Source organism: Pygocentrus nattereri, chromosome 7 (genome assembly GCF_015220715.1).
Source record: "Pygocentrus nattereri isolate fPygNat1 chromosome 7, fPygNat1.pri, whole genome shotgun sequence".
Classification (NCBI taxonomy): Eukaryota; Metazoa; Chordata; class Actinopteri; order Characiformes; family Serrasalmidae; genus Pygocentrus; species Pygocentrus nattereri.
The window spans coordinates 13,622,120-13,634,995 of NC_051217.1; the positions used below are offsets into that span (position 1 = coordinate 13,622,120).

The following is a 12,876-nucleotide window of genomic DNA, read 5'->3' on the forward strand; positions in this document are numbered from 1 at the left end:
TGTAAAGAAAATCATATTTGCATTATCCATCATGCACTACAGAAATAATTCATTAATTATGCTGACCTAATTACACCTAACAACCACATCTGGTAATCCCACAGTAATTTAGGGATTTTTGTCATTAGATTAATTTTTAATTAAATGTCATCAAACAAACATAATCATGTTCATACTGAATAGTAAATACCATTAACCCTTGAAAATCATGTGCCAAAGCAGCTGTCATTGGGAAATCTTATTTGTCACAGTCTGTTTGTTTTTTCCTTTTTTTCCATGCTGTAGTGGCACATAATCTTCAGTAGAATATTAGGTTAGTGGTGCTGTATCTGGACAAGTATATACATTTTATGATACTCATGCTTTGGTTGAAATACAGGCCTAATTTATATATATATATATATATATATATATATATATATATATATATACACATGCATATATGTTTTAGATGACTTTCTTTCGGTTTTGCAAAGAAAACTGCAGGGATATTTTTCCAAACCTCAGTGTTAAATGTTGGTTGCATTTTCTGCTTCTTGCAGTTCAAGTAGTCTCAAACAATGGTGGTCAGTCTATTGCTCTGAAAAAATCAGCAGCTTCTTTGCTTCATTTACCCGTTTTTTTTTCTTTTCTTTTTTGTTTATTTTCTTTTCTCAGTGAGGGTGCTTGACAGCAATACATCCTTTCAGACCATTAGCCTTGAGTTGTCTTCTCACAGTGGAAAGATGGATAGGAAACCTGTTGTTTTAGATCTGAAGCAAGAGTGGAGCTTGATTTTCTTCTCTCTCAAGGATGAAAGCTTTAAGTGCTGTTTAGTTGATGGTGTCAGTTTTGGTGTTTTTCTTTGACTTTTTTTTTTTGACTTATGCAAGTGAATTACATAATATATCTAACCTGCTCAGAAATACTGCTGGAAAAATAAAAAACAATTACAGAGAAATTATTTAACAGAAAATTAAAACAGAAAATGTAATAAAGTGTGGCCGTTTGCACAGGACTGTACCACCCCAGGCACACAGAGAAAGGATTTAAGTGCTGTCCTTGGGGGTTAGATATATGACTTTTCAGCTGAAAGTGCTTCAGAGACGTGGTGCAGACAAGTGAAGTGATGTGGGTGTTATGTACACATAGAGGTCAGGGGAAATACCAATTATCTTAACATCCTCCACCCAGTAACCCCAGCAGCAATAAAGTCAGCTGTTGGTTTGATTAGACAGACTATATACAGGCAGGGCAGTTAACTCCAAAGGCACACTGAGGGGAATAATGCACACCACTCAGGGTAACAGTTTTAAGGGCAACTTTTTTTTATTTGACTTCAACAAATAACTACAGTTTCATATCAGAAGTATATTATTTTTGCAATACCTCTGTGGTCCAGTTTTCATACTCAAGTATTACCCCTAACTAATTCACTCACTAGAGCTTGGTGTAATCATCACTCAGCTGCCATTTACAAACCTTAAGATTCTTCAAAAGCCAGGAAATGCCAGGTCACTGGTGAATCCTGTCTGAAGTACATGGCTGTAAGATTCCATTTGCTGCTCACTTATTGAGTTAAAAGAAGAACAGCTTGCCTATTCTAATATAGAGAGAATCACATTTCTCTGGTGACTTCTTTACTGATAATAGCTGATTGTCTCACTTTGCATAACTGGGATGGCCCAATGGGTAGCCATACATACCCCTATGGCTACACCCCTGGTTCCCTCTAAATGCCTATACCACCAATAGTCCCAAATGACTCCTTTTTCACTCCCAGTAGGCCTTCAAAGGGGATTCCAAGCTTTGAAAAAACTTCTGAATAGCTGAGATTTATACAAAGTCACTCAGAGGTTGTTTACATGAGTTGGTGCATTGTAGAGAAACATATTGACTCAGGGATCAGGGATTGAATGAGGGATCGCAACATCAACATAAAAAAATAGTCTACACAAAATGAGCAGTGTGCCTACACATGTCTTCTGAGATTGTATATATAGTTTCATGATGCTAAAATAGTGGTAAATCTAAAAAAGTACATTTTCTTTGGAGACTATTTGTGCTTGCTAACACCTTGCATATACCCCCCCACCCTGAATATGTTTTTATATATGTTTTAAATCTAAAACAATCTAAAACAATGTGTCAGGTATCAGGCAATACATATGTCACAATGTTGTGTAATAATTTTACTTTACCTAGACATTAAACACAGATAATCAATCACTAACACTGAACAATTCTGAATCTGTATGTTTTGGGTTTTTTTTCTTTCCAGAAGGGCACATCTCACTTCAAACCACTGTGAACGATTTTGTTTACATCTTAAGGAATGAGTTATGCAGAGATTTTGAACATTCAGAGGAATTTCCCTCCATTCCTAAACAAATATAAACATTTCTAACTTAGTGAATGTAAAATCTATGGTTTTGCAAGGAATTGGAAACCTGCCTTAAAGCTGAAGTGGGGTGGTTATGGGAGTAGTTTGCAGCTATACAGGCTGAACTCTCAGTTTATGAACCAATAATCTTTGAAAAACTTTTTTATGCACCTACTGCACTGTTTACAGTACCATAATTCATAAAAAATAATTAATCCTATAATTATCATGTGATAGCTCACGCTGGGATGAGAACATTGAGCTCTAGAGATATTTTAAACCTCTTGTTTTCATGAGATGAGTTCTAAGCATAAAGTGAAAATGAATGTAATGGTTTTAAATATCATAGAGTAAGGCTTTAGTTATGGCTCCCCCAGAAAGGCCTTTTGAGGGAGAAAGCAGTAAAACCACCAGAGCATAGGCAAAGTCTCATTTCTGATAAACAATTGCTGTAATATCAATTCACACATATTCAGAAATGAAAACATTTCATTAAAAAAACAACAATCGAATAAGGCAAAAAAAATCTGGCTGTCACCTCGTCATAAACAAGCTTACACTGGATGCTTGGCTCATTCTTAAAGGCCTGAATTGTGATCCAGGCTATGTGAAGGGTGTGTGTGTATTCATTGCTATGACACCTCGTGAGAATGCAGTAAAAGGCCCAGCTGTGAAAAGTGTTGGGCTGACCTTTGATCCTTAGCGTTTGGCTGACTGAGTGAGGGTGAGCCTGCTGGTCCAGCTGAAACAATAACACACAATGTCAAACAAAACCAGACCGCCTGTGCGGCCCACCGGCTGCACGGCTGGCCAAACACAGAGAAAGTGATTGCACATGTCACACACGTTAAAATAAAGGTTCTCTTAGTCGGGGATCATTTCTCAAAGCAAGTTGCTAGGAACCTCCAGCCATTTAAGTGTGAGGTCGCAAAGGACACAGCCTGGATTTCCAGCTGGATGGAATTGAGACCACAAGGGAGTCAGTTAGGAATCACACCCAACTGAAAAAGGCTTCCGACAGCCAAGCAAAGAGGCTTTGCAGTACAACGGAAACTGTATAATTGGCCCCAACCATATAGCATCAACACTCTTTCCATGTGTTCCCTAGAATCTTCCCGCACAGTCAGGTCCATAAATATTTGGACGTAAATACAGTTGTTGTTATTGTAGCTGTCAGACACAGCATATTGAAGCTGAAATTAAATAATACATATCGTTGTTGTCCAGAGAAAACCATGATTTTTCATTTTTTGCATCAATTCAACCTGCTGCCCTTTACATTGTGTGATAATTGCATGATGTCATTCATCAATTACATGATGAATGGACCAATAGAAATGCTCTAAAATCTCTTGGAATAAAAATAAAACACTGAAAGGTAAAGAGTGTTTTAGGCTCCTCCTGAAAAGTTACTATTTTGTAGATACTTGTTTATCTTTGGACAGCAACAACATGTAGAATCAGCTTTAATTTTGTTTTAATTATAATTTAATTAAAATGTATTTTAATTATGTTATTTGCAACCAAATTGGGTGAGCAATGTAGGGATCACAACCATTTTCATACAAAACCTTCAAAAGACATTGGATTGGCTGCTGAGTCGATTCATGGACAGACATTTTCTATTTAAGTTCAGATCCAATATGCTGCAGTAGACAGCTAAAATAACACTAACTTTGTTTGCATCCAAATATATATGGACCTGACTGTAACTTTATCAGTGAACAGAAAAGTAGTCAGTCACCACTCTCACAGTTCCAACTGACCTCCCAAGAGGGCCAAACAAAAGTGCTTTTGGTGCAGTCAGAATCCAGGCAGAAATGGCTGAGACGGTGCATGCCTTCAGATTTCAAATCTGTTCTTCAAATAACCCCAGTCACAAGAGGGTTCTGTTTTCCAGAATTCTAGCGGCAAAACAAAGGAAAAAAGCAGACCCTTTTTGGGGCACATGAACCTTGGGGGTAGAAAGAAAGGGAGAGATTGTGTCACCCCAGGCTGTGAATGTGAGCCAGGCAGGCAGTCTGGGGAGGCTGATCCAGGGGTGGCAGGATTGATATGAGTACCACTCCTGACAGAAAAAGGGAGAGTGCAATGAAAAGGTCTCTGGTCTCTAGAGCTAGTGAGCTTGCAAAGGGACCTGACTGCAGTGAAAGAGGGAGGGAACGAACAGGGATTGAGGAGAAGTGGGAACAAGGGACTAGCCCAGGCTTTGTGTTAGTATTTGGTGTTCAAGACTTTCAGAGAGTCCCAGCAGACCAGAGATTATTCATTTATAGCTGAGAGAAACCTGGGAGATTTTAAAGCTGGGAAATTTCAAATACCCCATGATGATTGGCCAAATGAAATGCCAATATCAGTTGAGAAAACTGAAGTAGGGGTCAACATTTAATAGGGCTGGACAACTTGAGCTTTCTATCTTTATCAGGTTCTTGAAGAACTGAGCAGAATCGGGCCGAAGTTTGAAGGCTTTGTCACCAAGCTTGAAGTCAAACAAGACAAGCAGCAAGGAACCCTTCCTCTCCATACTGTTACACAAAATAAACCATCTAAGAAGCAATTTATTTCATTGAGAATCATGATTTTTTTTTTCCTTGCTCTTGGCTGCTTGCACTCCGGTGGGAGTCAGGTTTTTGGAAATAATACGCTCTGCAGGCCTTCATTATTTCTGGATGCAAGCGCAGCCAGACAGCGTATTGCTGACACACGCTTTGACTGAGTGATTTCCCTCTTCCCTTTTCACCCCTGACATTCTTGCCGAGCGTGTCACTCTGTGGTGCGCTACACTCCACGCAAAAGAGAAACTCCAGACTGGCACTTAATAACAACGGCATGAAATCAATTTCAACAGCAAATAAAAGTCTAAAACAGCAAGCCTTAGCACAGCCTGCTCCTGGGGATAATGAGAAAAGAACAAGAACAAAGAAAATAAATACAAGGCAGAGGTAAAAAGGCCACTGTCCTACTGGGTGATTTTTTAGGCTTCATGACAAGGGCCATGTTCAAAACCTGTGCGCTCCAAATCAATGGTTATTAATTAGTTCCTTAATGCAGCACACTGTAGGAGCATGGTAGAAGAGTGAGTGCAGAGCAATGTTAAAAGCAAAACAGTTGCAAAGTCTTAGCATAAATCTGCCGGAATTGAAGTAAAGCTGATGTTAAGAAGCCCTGGCCTTGAAGGTGCCTCAGCTTTCAGCAACACTTAAGACCTCAGCATTAACACCAATTTACCCCCCCGGCCAAAGCGGCGTCAGGTGAAAGGTGTCTTTGTGCAAGGGCATTAAAGAACTTGATAAGTCAGCATCCCAGTGCTTACAATCATTTAGGAGAGTCACACACAGGTAAGCACTCAGGGGGAAATGGAGTAATGTCAGAGCAGCAAGAAGAGCTGAAATGTGTGGGAAAAGGGGGAAGTGGGACTGCTTCCCCACCTAGTCTGACCTTTCCCTGTCCCCCAGCAGCCTGCGCCCACTGGGGCAGGATCTCTTCAGAGGGACATTGTTAGCCAGAGTAATTACAGCTAAAACAGGCACTGCTTAGACCTGTTCCACTCAGCTACTGCACACAGGAGCATCAGGGGCCATGAAGTCTCTTTATAAGATAATATATAATGCTGTTTACATTCAATCAATTTCACCCAAGTATTTTCCAAATTAATCAAAACTGCCAAAGCAGAAAGATGTTATGAACACATTCAATTGTTTGTATAGTAGCAACCTGCTTTAGGATCATCATTACTATTATTGCTCATTTTTATAACTCAAAACTGCCAGAATAGTTCTTGCATGTAGGCCCAGTTTGAGTTTTGTGCAGTTTTAAGCCAGGAGAACTACTTCATGAACATTTTTACTCTCACTATTACTTAGTATAGTTAGGCTTGGCAATATGCCATAAGCAAACTTATTAGAACACCAACCCCATTCCATCAAGCACCTGCCATACCGTCAAGCATGCGGTATATATCCCACATGAAGTGCTATGAAACTTTCAAGTCATTTACCTTGGCTGATGCAAATTATTGAAATCACAGCACAAACGAAGAGAAAATGTTTCACCATTTCCCATTTTTATTCCATCACCATATAGCTGACAGAAAATCACTGCATGGGTGAATAATCAGGAGGCTACATTTCTTATACCACGACAATGATTTCCTAACAAATTATCATGAGATGAGTTTTTCATGCGTACTGCCATATGTAATGACTGGATTCAGCCATAATATTGCTTTCTTCATACTTCATTTGAAATGCACACAGTATTATCACTGGTCCTGGTATCAACTCTGAAAGACAAATCCCTGTGCTGGAAGCCATCCAGTGAGATTTATATGTGTGGGAAAGAACCGCTAATGTCCTTCCTTTCACTTAGCAAGTCTTTTGTTTGCTTTGGCGCAAGCTGACATAATACTGAGTCTGGGTCTCAGCTGCAGAAGAGGGGCTGGGATCAGATATGGTTAATGCAGGACGGATGAGAAAGCGAAGGACGTGACAGAGCATATGTATAATAAATAGTAAAAGTATGAGGCAACTTTTACATTTAATAACATTTTCCCCAATTTGGTAGTCTGTTATGAACACAGTATTGATTATCTAGTAATTAGACTGCTTACTAAGACTTATGTGCCTCTTTCTTTGCAGGAAAATAATCTTTATAGACCAATATTTTACAGCTTTGGTCAACAATGAATATAATATACTACTGTTATTTTTGTCAGTTTGTTAGATTGATCATTTATGTGCACATTTCCTTGCATCATTTGTTTAGCAAGGGAAAGGGTTGTTACTGGAAGGCTCTGATCAACTATGAATCTAGTAAACAATTGTTTTATCTATTGTTTAGACTGCTTGCTAACATTTTTTATTCTGCAGTTTTGTTCATTTAGCAAGGGAAAACGTCATTAGAAAGTACGATTGAACAGGTTTGGTCATCTATAAATGTAATGTACCATTGTTTTATCTATGGATAAGATTGCTTACTCTTTTATGTCCCCATTTTCTTGCATTATTCATGTAGGAAGACTAAGTGTCATAGACTAATACTGGACAACTTTAGTAAACTATGTATGCTTTATACCATTGTTTTACCTATTGGCTAGATTTCTTACTTACACTTATATTCCTATTTCCTTGCATTAGTCATTTAGCAAAGTGAAGTGCCATTATAGACTATTGCTGTCCATCTTTAGTCAACTTTGAATCTGGCATATCATTATTTTATCAGTTAGACTGCTTACTTACACTCTTATGTGCCTCCTTTGTTGCATTATTTATTTAGTGAGGGAAAGACTACTGATAAATTAATACTAGACAGTTCTGGTCAACTGTGAATGTAATATACCACTGTTCACTTCATTGTTTAGACAGATTACTTACACTTGTATGTGTTTGTGTTTTTGTGTAATTCATTTAGCTAAGGAAAGTGACATTACGGACTAATGCTAGGCAGATTTGGTCAACTATAAACTTTGTATAAACATATCTGTTGGTTATTTTGATCACTTATATTGCTACATGCCTATTATATACCTTGTGTTATCATTTCAAGGGAAAATGACATTATGGATTATTACTGAGCAGTTCTTGGCTTTGAAACCTAAATCGACAGCTGGTGAGTCAAATCCCTGACTATTTATTCGTGGTCCTTTTTTCCTTTTGACTCCCCTCATCTTGCATCGTTTGGAAAACTCAGCTTGAACACTTGGCCTCCCTTTCCTCTCAGAAACTGAACCATCTCCTTCCCTCATTCCCTCACCCCATAGAGCTGGCATGAGGTGAGTGCCTGGCCCTCACTTTGAACTTCCGCCCTTCAGCAGGCTCGCTTTATCTCCACATGAAAACCAACTACGCTGCACAAAGCCATGAAAGACTGGGGGAGTGAGGGTGAGGGTACACAGAGGGTGGGAGAGACAAAAAAAGAGGAAGAACATTGGAAATACAGAAAGGGAATGTTCAAGCCTTACGATGTGGCTAGTGTGCCAGTTACGGTGTTCATGCCTCTGTAAAACGGATCCTTTGTTGGCACAATGAAACTCATAAACAAAACAATTCTGGGCAGCAAGGTTAAAGTTATCAAACATCCTCAACGACCCGTGCCTGAAACACGAAATCACTCTACTGCAGGAGAGGGGTCCGGGAAGAGGAGCTCTGTCAGATTTATTGTTTATGAGACGCTTTAAAAGCCCCTTTCCTCCTCTTCTCCTCCCTGGTCTTGCGTGAGAGCTCATGCAGTGGAGGCAGTCCCAGCAGCAGCAGCATATGGTGTTGATGTAAGAGATCTGCCAGGTGTGATTGAGTGTGAGGTTGGCTGCTACTCACAGAAGCATTAGAGTAGATCCCAGCACTTGGCTATCTGAACGACGGCATTATGGTCCACTGGGGCAGAAGCATAAGAAGCTCCTGACTCCTTATATAGACAATCTGATGACCTATCATTTACAGGCTTCTCTTAGAAGTGGGTGACAGATTTTGTTATCAATAGGGATTCATGATGATATCAGAATCATACAGGATGATCATTTTACTAACATGAATTATTAGCATTGGACAGATGTTTATATTTGACCAGTATTTCAAAGTGATATTTGGTGCCTTACAGTACTGTTTAAAAGACAGACAATGCCCTTCATACATTTAACTTCCAGTCAAGATGACTTAAGAACAAGTCAATCATTTATCTGTGTCGGGGAAAAAAGCAAAAAACATACTGTAACAACCCGCTACTGGCTGCCGCTACCTCTGATAAGCTTGAGAGGTGTGGTCATGCACATAGGCACATGCCCTCCTAAAAAGTACTGTTTAGTGTTAGTGTGTTAGTGTGTATATATATATATATATATATATATATATATATATATATATATATATATATATATATATATACATATATATATATAAGCATTTATGACTTGTACATAATTATTTGACTAATAATTAAATAAATTAAGGGTGGTCTCAGACTTTTGAACAACATTGTATTTATTGTACTCTAGAAGAAGACAATGTTTAGGCAATGCTGGCAACAGTACTAAAATACCTACATTATATTTTATTTACTGCATTTGTAACCAGAAATGTTATATTTGTTTGTAATTCTATTCGAGCTATAGTCCTAATGTCTGCATTTTCATTATATTTATGTATCAGCACAGGCAGATATGTACATGACAAATATATTTTGGACATGGTGGACATGGTTAGTCTTGTGTAATTATATGTAGTAACGTAGCATGTAAAATGTCTGCGCACTTAGTTTTTGATTATTTTTAAATGCAGTCTTGAATGTTCCAGTTGGGTATGAATTGTGCTTTGTAAAAAGTCTTCTAGTATAGCTATGCTACATTTTTGTCATATTGCACACCTCTAGTTTCTCCCCTAAGCATAAAACCAAACAAGCCAATTTGAACTACATAAAGCAAATACAAAGCTTTGTCCATTCACACACCAGCAGTTCTCTCATCAGTGCAGTGTGGCACACATTGGGTTTATTTTGCTTCTCCTCAAAATATGTGACCACTTACGATGTGCAAGACTGCAGAACGTACTCCTACCTGAAAAGTGCCTGCATAATCCTCTTCTTTTTCCCCATTCCTCCCCTCCTTTAGAGCAATGAGAGTGAAGCCTCTGAAGTATGCAGGGTTGGTTGCATATAATGTCACTACAAGGAAAGAACAAAGCATTCAGTAAGGAAAAATAAGACGTGCGTCTGTATGATTGATCTAACAGAGCTTCTCAGGAGCTTCTCGTAGCGCTGAGACCATTTCAGTTAATGAAAATGCACTCAAGAAAGCAAATCTGGATGGCAGAACAATGAATTAGCCAATTAATCAGTTACAAAGAACCTGCTCAAGCCATTGTTATTGCGGTCATCTGTATTTATTATAATTACATAAATCTAGGTTAGAGTGTTGACAACTGGAAGGATCACATAAGTAAACACGGGCGACATCATCAGAATGACAAACAATAAATCTCAGTCAGATTGTAGGGAGCCACATAATAAAGTAGATAAGTGATTTGCAACTTTATACTACATTAAATGTATGATAACTGATACACTTGCTTCTGTTCTACAAGTTAGATATCGACATGCATGTTCCTAGCACCTCTGAGAACAGTGAGGTCATTAAGACTGTATGAAACTGTTCCTAGCATGTGTGAATAAATTCTAACTACAAGTTAGCCTTAATTTGGCTGGGATGGTGTGTGTTGTAGAGTTAGCTTCTATTGCTGTACACCGTTAGAAATAAACATACTGTACAGGTTCATATAAAATACATATAAATGTTCCCTCAAAGGTACAACAATAGTTTAAAGGTCCAATTGTGTACCTTAAATAGGTTTTCCCCAGGGGAAAAATACAGATTTGTACTTTTTCATATCCTAATGTTTTAAAACAGAACAATAAAATAAAAAGCCTGGAGTGAAGACAGAATATGTGGAGTCAGTACAACTGTAATGGGAAATTCTACAGTGATGTTCCTTGACTAAAGGTACTGACAATGTACCCTCGAGCGTCCCACCATAGTGACAGTTTAGTATCTTTTTTCTGAGAGCACACTGTTAGAAATAAGTACCAGCGGGTAAATGTACTTCCAAAGGTACAACAGTGGTTTTAAAGTCTAATTGCGTACCTTATATAAGTTTTCATAACTTAATGTTTTGAAACAGAACAGTGATATGAAAAGCCTGGAGACGAGACGGGGTGTGTGGAGTCAATACAGCTTAGAAAATATCATTTCAATGGATTATGGTACAGTTATGTTCCCTGGCTAAAGGTACTGATATGAGCCCTTAAGGGTCCCACCCCAGTTACAAGAGGGGCACTGCCCCAGTCACAGTTTAGTACCTTTTTTTCCTAAAAGTGTGTACAGGAGCAAAGTGTTGAGACAGTGAATCACTGTATTGTAGAGTAAGTATTTGTGAGATTTGCAGTGATGACAAATGCAGCTTCATTTTAGTCAAAGAATCTATCAGACTAATAAAAGCTCTCAAACTGCTTGCTACCGCATGAAGTGCATGTCAGGTTGAACGAGGGGGGTCCCGAGTAGAGACCCTGTGTCCGTACCTCTGTAAGTGCTGCCGGGCTGGTAGTTGTCCGGATCTCCCTCCACGCGCAGCCTGAACTCGCTGTGTCCCTCTTTCCGCGCGCCCTGCGGCTGCGCCCGTAAGATCCAGCTGCAGAAAGCGTCCGGTTTGGCCGCCCTGTCCGAGGGCTCCTCCGTGAAGGCGAACGTATCGCGCGGGCAGCCGGCCACGAGGAGCCACTGCAACAGCAGCACGCGCGATCGCAAGCACATCATCGCCGCCACCACCGCGGCCGCCGCCGCTGACGACGACGACGACGACATCACGCGCGCGCGTCTCTGCCCCTGGATCTCCGGAAACCGCAACGGAGGCAGGTGCGAAAGGGAACCGGTCAATACACGCGCGCACTCGCTCCGTCCACGTGAAAGAGAAGAAAAAAAGTTGAGCGCAGTCAAAACTCTGCGGAGCAGGACGAGCTGCCGCGCGCGAGTTAACGCGACTTAACGACGGCGCGATCTCCGCCTCCGCTAAGGAGGTGCCGCCATCGTGGAGGGAATCCAAATCGCCTCCGGTCGTAGAGAGACGCGCGCTGATTCGCTCGTGAGCAGCAGTTGTGGTGGCGGCGGTGTTAGTAGATGGGATGAAGGGGGGGGGGGCGGTTGGGGGGTGGGGGGAGTGGGGCGGTGTAAGGGGACGGGACTCCCGCGCACACTGAGTGATTCACGCGAAAGGAGAGGCAGCGGCGAAACACGGAGACGCAGCCTGAGAGCAGCGCATCACGCCAGCGCGCTCGGACGCGAAGCTCGCGCCTTTCGGTTGCGGTCGCATTTTAAGGGTCCTTGTAGAAAATACTAATTAATAATACAGTCCGCCCACGCCAGCTGGCTGCACGCGGGGATCTCATCAGCCCACGAGAGGAAAGAGGTGCTGGTTAATAACAGGAGCACAAACGTCTCCCTAAATTCTGCGCGTGGCCTCTTTCTGGGTTTCGCACGCACAAGTCTCATTGGCGTGCGCGCACACGCGGGCAACCTGTCAAATGAACGAGGTGGGTGTCAAAGTAAAGCCAAGGTGAGTAGGCCAGCTTAAAACTATACCCCCCACAAAAAAATAAATAAATAAATACTACTATAAACATAAAACTTTAATCAAATAACCAGGTAGGAGAAAAAGGTGGTAGCAAAAAAAAAAGTGGCTTTGGTAGAGAACTGTTACAATATGCGGCGGCTCTTTCAACTGCAAGGAGGTTCTTCATACCCAAGTAGGCCACTTGATGGAAACAAACAAACATAGTTATTTCTAATCAAAGATTAAGTAGTTAGCAGTTATGTCTACCAAATATCTTTCATATCAGATTGGCATGTTGAGGTCCAGCTTCTTCATGATCATAGAAAAATGTTGAAAAAAGTTTTTTCAAAGCTAAAGAGTTTCTTCACATGTTCGTCTGTGGGCCCCTTTACAGTGAATATGGCTGTTTTTTCACCTTGACTC

At 40.4% G+C, this 12,876-nt stretch overlaps 1 protein-coding gene across 1 annotated transcript in view; it reads right to left on the reverse strand.

Moving 5' to 3' along the window:
- Window positions 1–12,006, reverse strand: part of spon1a (spondin 1a) — a 129,173-nt gene extending 117,167 nt beyond the window's left edge. Inside the window, exons 1-2 of the mRNA XM_017708738.2 lie at window positions 11,426–12,006; window positions 9,909–10,015 (exon numbers count right to left, since the gene is read on the reverse strand). Coding sequence (XP_017564227.1) covers window positions 9,909–10,015; window positions 11,426–11,708 — 390 coding nt within the window. The 5' untranslated portion in view covers window positions 11,709–12,006. The remainder of the gene's footprint in view (window positions 1–9,908; window positions 10,016–11,425) is intronic.
- Between the last annotated feature and the right edge of the window lie 870 nt (window positions 12,007–12,876).